The sequence below is a fragment of the Marmota flaviventris genome, chromosome 7 (genome assembly GCF_047511675.1).
Source record: "Marmota flaviventris isolate mMarFla1 chromosome 7, mMarFla1.hap1, whole genome shotgun sequence".
NCBI classification, from domain to species: domain Eukaryota; kingdom Metazoa; phylum Chordata; class Mammalia; order Rodentia; family Sciuridae; genus Marmota; species Marmota flaviventris.
In genome coordinates this window covers 80,192,885-80,198,950 of record NC_092504.1, presented here as the reverse complement: position 1 = coordinate 80,198,950, position 6,066 = coordinate 80,192,885, and the positions used below count along the sequence as shown (strand labels likewise).

The 6,066-nt window shown below is 37.6% G+C and overlaps 1 protein-coding gene across 1 annotated transcript; it reads left to right on the top strand.

The window, feature by feature from the left end:
* Nucleotides 1-256: 256 nt before the first annotated feature.
* Nucleotides 257-1,091, top strand: LOC114092847 (nucleoplasmin-3). Its single transcript, XM_071614841.1, has one exon. The coding sequence runs from the start codon at nt 260-262 to the stop codon at nt 791-793; it is 534 nt and encodes a 177-aa protein (XP_071470942.1). The 5' UTR covers nt 257-259; the 3' UTR covers nt 794-1,091.
* Nucleotides 1,092-6,066: the final 4,975 nt, after the last annotated feature.

The following is a 6,066-nucleotide window of genomic DNA, read 5'->3' as shown; positions in this document are numbered from 1 at the left end:
GGTCAAAATCAAAGAAGACAATGCAGGCTGAAGATGCTTTTATAAAATTCCAAAATACTTTGCAGTGTAAAAATACATACTATATTTTTTAAAGACAAATTCAAATATATATATATATATATATATATATATATATATATATATATATATATATATATATATTCTATCTATCTATATAATTTATATATAAATGAAATAAGGATGGATGTAAAAACCAGGCAAAAAGTAAAAGCGTTAAATTCGTTATCTACCTTGCAGCATGGCCGCCGGCACTGCCGCAGCTTTAGTTTATTTGAGTCAAGAGAGCCGATCCCGGGCCGGGGGTGTCGGGGGTCTGCGAGTCCCGGCCCCAGTTACTATGGACAGTTTCTTTTTCGGCTGTGAGCTCTCTGGCCACACCCGCTCCTTCACTTTCAAGGTAGAGGAAGAGGATGATGCAGAGCACGTGCTGGCGTTGACCATGCTCTGCCTCACCGAGGGGGCCAAGGACGAGTGTAATGTAGTGGAAGTTGTGGCCCGAAACCATGATCACCAGGAGATTGCAGTTCCTGTGGCCAACCTCAAGTTGTCTTGCCAGCCCATGCTCAGTCTAGATGACTTCCAGCTTCAACCACCTGTAACCTTCCGCCTGAAGTCGGGCTCTGGCCCTGTGCGAATCACTGGGCGGCACCAGATTGTTACTATAAGCAATGATGTTTCTGAGGAAGAGGAGAGTGAAGAAGAGGATAATGTAGAGGAGGAAGATGAATTGTGCCCCATCCTTCCTGCCAAAAAGCAGGGGAGTAGGCGCTAGCCTTTGGTCAGGTAACTACCTGCTGCATCACCATGCACCATGTTCGTGGACAAGTTTCAAGAATTTTAAATGTTTCTTCTCCATTGAAGAGGAGAGTTTGGGGAATGGGTTGTGTAGAAGGGTCTTGTGCTGGTGCTAGGAAAGAGGCATTCTCCTTAGGGTCCTGGTGTTCTAGTCCTGTACCATGTCTGGAGCTTCCCTTTCCTATAGGCATAAGGGGAATTTTGAACTTTTATGCTGACTCTATGTCCCCACCTGCCTGTGAGGATTAAAGGTTAGTATCTGAATCTCAGAACTACACATTTGTAACACTTTTTACATTTTTAGATAAAGATTGAAATAAAGTGGTGTGGGGTTTTTTGCAAAAAAAAAAAAATAAATTCGTTATCTAATAAGTGTATGGTAGTAACAATGGTGATGGCTAGAAAGATATAGAGACAGTTCCTTCACTAAGGAAGCTAAAAACCTAACATAGCCAGAAAACAAAGTCATGATATTATATTATCACAGTCTTACAATACAAATATTTTGAAAAAAAAAAATGAGATGAGGCAAGACCAGTAACCAAAAGAAAGTCAAAATCAATACAAAGAAGAAATGAATTAACAGCCTGTGTTTTTATAGAAGAAAGGAATTACACCAGTTTTTTAGGATGGGTAGAATGTATGGTTGTAGTTACTTATATTTTACACAGTTTTTTATACAATTTGATGTGCAAAAACTATGAATTTAATTTATTTAAATCTAAAATGGTCCTTGCCTGTTTGGTCTCTCTCTTTTTTTTTTAAAGATCCTTTTTTTTTAATATTTATTTTTTAATTTTCGGCAGACACAACATCTTTATTTGTATGTGGTGCTGAGGCTCGAACCCAGGCCGCACTCATGGCAGGTGAGCGCGCTACCGCTTGAGCCACATCCCCAGCCCACTGTTTGGTCTCTTGAAGGCAAGTGACTACTGTTTTCCATGCCAAATTTCGAGAGAAGAATCTTTTTTGTTGTTGTTTTTAAGTGATGCCATGGGAGCATTGTCTTTGGTAGTATATTTTTATTTTATTTTATTTCTTATGGTCCTGGGAATAGAGCCCTGGACTTTGCACATGCTAGCCAAGCATTCTATCACTAAGCCACATCCCTAACCTAAGAGGAGAATCTTGGTCTATGCTAGCTTTCTGGTACCTAAATTCTCTTCCACTTAGTGTAGAAACTCTCTTTTCACATTTTACACTTCATGCGGTCCCTAGTGGGTTTTTTTTGTTGTTGTTGTTTGTTTGTTTGTTTTTAATCAATCTTCTTCTGTTCCCATTATTGGTATTACTTTCTGTAGAGTACTGAATAGTGCCACTTTTACCCAGGCCTACTCAGAACCTTAGAATATAACTCTAAAAATAGAATTTATTTAGGAGATCAGTAGATATAATTCATTAAGAATCTCAAGAGGAAATCATCCTAAATTTAGGGTAGGCCCTAAATCCTATGTAAGTATCCTTGTAAGAAGAGGAAAAGACACAGAGGCACAAGAAGACAGCCCCAAATGATGAACAAGGGAAAGATTGAAGTGGTGTATTTATACAGGCTAAGGAGTGCCTCTGCTTGGTGCTATTAAGAAGGAGTAGAACCTATAAGCAGTGGTGCCTTGAGGGAGTTTGTTTTAGTCAGCTTTTTCCCTGATATGACCAAACAACCAGATAGGAACAATTAGAAGAAGAAAAGTTTATTTGGGGGCTCATGATTTCAGAAGTCCATAGAAAGCCAACAGCATTTCTCGGGGCCTCCGGTGAGGAAGAATATAAGGGCAGAAGTGTGTGGCAGAGAAAGGAAGCTGGGAACCTGGCATCCAGGGAGAGGGAGAGAGAGGAACCCTTATGCATTAGAGAGTTCTCTACCAGGATGAAATATAAACCCCAAAGGCAGGACATGAGAGACCCACTTCCTCCGGCCCCACCCTTACCTGCCAAGTCATACCAAGTTAATCCTATCAGGGGATTAATGCACTGATTGGGTTTTAACCTCATATAACCCCAACATTTCATCTCTAAACTTTCTTGCATTGTCTCATGCATGAGAATTTGAAGGACACCTAATCTAAATTACAACAGAGTTCTTCTTTTCATTAAAGACATGCTCTTGAATAGAATAGTGGCACCCCAGGCCCCAACTCTTTTTCTTTCTGTTCCGGTCATGAGGTGAAGAGACTTGTTCTGCCTCCTATTCCTGCCATGATTTGCCATCAGATTCCCAAAGCAACAGGAACAAATAGCCATGGACTAAAATCTCCAAAATTGTGAATGAAAAATCAATCTTTTCTCTATAAAAATTGGTCATATCAGGTATTTGCTAAAGTAACAAAAAGGTGACTATATCACAGTCTGAGAAACTATTTTGACAGGGAAAAATAATAACAACATACAAAATAATGTCTCAAAAATCAAACTGTCTCATGCATAAAGTTTATGGACAAAAGTACAGATTGGGATGTAAATAATCACGTTTCTATTAAATAAATAATTATGTTGGAAGAAAACGCTGGTGAGTTTTAGAAATATAATGCATTATATGTGTATAAGCACATTAAATACACCAAATATATTTTGGCAGGTAAGTAAGCATATGATATGCCCAATCACACATATCTTCACAGCATATTCACTGAAACTATCCAATACAACATATTTTTAAAATAGTGTAGTAGATCTATAATTCTAAGTAAGAAATTTATGAGTCTTAAGCTATGAACTATAAGAATTAATTTTTCATTGAATATTTCAACAAATTATCAATAAATAATTAGCTAATTAGTCATTAAAAACAAACAAACACTTAAAAGAATAAGACACTTGCAAAGAAAAAATCTGCAATTTACAAATCTAAAATCGGTTATTTCCACTTTTCTTTAGCTATTTTCCCCAGGATATGTTCATGTGGACTGAAATTTTATATGTCGTAGTAGTGAACACAAAACATGGTTTTTCACTTTTTGCTATTTAATCTTCTATCTCAAATACTTTCACATGTTGATTTCATTTCCAGAACTTTTATTTAATAATACTATAATATTATTATTATTATTTATATTGGTTGTAAAAACATTACACAGCTCATGACATATCATATTTCATACATTTGATTCAAGTGGGTTATGAACTCCCATTTTTACCCCAAATAAAATTTGCAGAATCACATCGGTTACACAGTCACATTTTTACATAATGCCATATTAGTGACTATTGTATTCTGCTACCTTTCCTATCCCCTACTATCCCCCATTCCCTCCCCTCCCATCTTCCCTCTCCTCCCATCTTCCCTCTCTACCTCATCTGCTGTTGTTCAATTCTCTCCCTTGTTTCCCCCTCTTTCCCCTCACAACCTCTTATATGTAATTTTGTGTAACATTGAGGGTCTCCTTCCATTTCCATACAATTTCCTTTCTCTCTCCCTTTCCCTCCCACCACTCGTCTCTGTTTAATGTTAATCTTTTCCTCATGCTCTTCCTCCCTGCTCTGTTCTTAGTTGCTTTCCTTATATCAAAGAAGACATTTGGCATTTGTTTTTTAAGGATTGGCTAGCTTCACTTAGCATAATCTGCTCTAATACCATCCATTTCCCTGCAAATTCCATGATTTTATCTTCTTTTAGTGCTGCGTAATACTCCATTGTATATAAATGCCACATTTTTTTTATCCATTTATCTATTGAAGGGCATCTAGGTTGATTCCAGAGTCTAGCTATTGTGAATTGTGCTGCTATGATCATTGATGTGGCAGTATCCCTATAGTAAGCTCTTTTAAGGTCCTCAGGGAATAGTCCGAGAAGGGCGATAGCTGGATCAAATGGTGGTTCCACTCCCAGCTTTCCCAGGAATCTCCATACTGCTTTCCAAATTGGCTGCACCAATTTGCAGTCCCACCAGCAATGTACAAGTGTACCCTTTTCCCCACATCCTCGCCAGCACTTATTGTTGTTTGACTTCATAATGGCTGCCCATCTTACTGGAGTGAGATGGTATCTTAGGGTGGTTTTGATTTGCATTTCTCTGACTGCTAGAGATGGTGAGCATTTTTTCATGTACTTGTTGATTGATTGTATGTCCTCCTCTGAGAAGTGTCTGTTCAGGTCCTTGGCCCATTTGTTGATTGGGTTATTTGTTATCTTATTGTTTAATTTTTTGAGTTCTTTGTATATTCTGGATATTAGGGCTCTATCTGAAGTGTGAGGGGTAAAAATTTGTTCCCAGGATGTGGGTTCCCTATTTACCTCTCTTATTGTTTCTCTTGCTGAGAAAAAAAAAAAAACATTTTAGTTTAAGTAAGTCCCATTTGTTTATTCTTGTTATTAACTCTTGGGCTATGGGCGTCCTATTAAGGAATTTGGAGCCCGACCCCACAATATGTAGATCAGAGCCAACTTTTTCTTCTATCAGGCGCAGAGTCTCTGATTTGATATCAAGCTCTTTGATCCATTTTGAGTTAACTTTTGTGCATGGCGAGAGAAAGGGATTCAGTTTCATTTTGTTGCATATGGATTTCCAGTTTTCCCAGCACCATTTGTTGAAGATACTATCCTTCCTCCATTGCATGCTTTTAGCCCCTTTATCAAATATAAGAAAGTTGTAATTTTGTGTATTGGTCTCTGTGTCCTCTATTCTGTACCATTGGCCCACCTGCCTGTTTTGGTACCAGTACCATGCTGTTTTTGTTACTATTGCTCTGTAGTACAGTTTGAAATCTGGTATCGCTATACCTCCAGATTCACACTTCTTGCTTAGAATTGCTTTTGCTATTCTGGGTCTTTCGTTTTTCCATATGAATTTCATGATTGCTTTCTCTATTTCTACAAGAAATGCCGTTGGGATTTTGATTGGCATTGCATTAAACCTGTAGAGAAATTTGGGTAATATCACCATTTTGATGATGTTAGTTCTGCCTATCCATGAACAGGGTACATTTTTCCATCTTCTAAGATCTTCTTCTATCTCTCTCTTTAGGGTTCTGTAGTTTTCATTGTATAAATCTTTCACCTCTTTTGTTAGGTTGATTCCCAAGTATTTTTTTTTTTTTGAGGATATTGTGAATGGGGCAGTTTTCCTCATTTCCATTTCAGAAGTTTTGTTGCTGATATATAGGAATGCCTTTGATTTATGCGTGTTGATTTTATATCCTGCCACTTTGCTGAATTCATTTATTAGTTCAAGTAGTTTCTTTGTAGACCCTTTTGGGTCTGTTAGATATATTATCTTATCATCCGCAAATAGTGATAATTTAAGTTCTTCTTTTCCT

Coding starts and splice junctions, on each gene's coding strand:
- LOC114092847 (XM_071614841.1), top strand. CDS start 260: ATGGCCGCCGGCACTGCCGCAGCTTTAGTTTATTTGAGTCAAGAGAGC.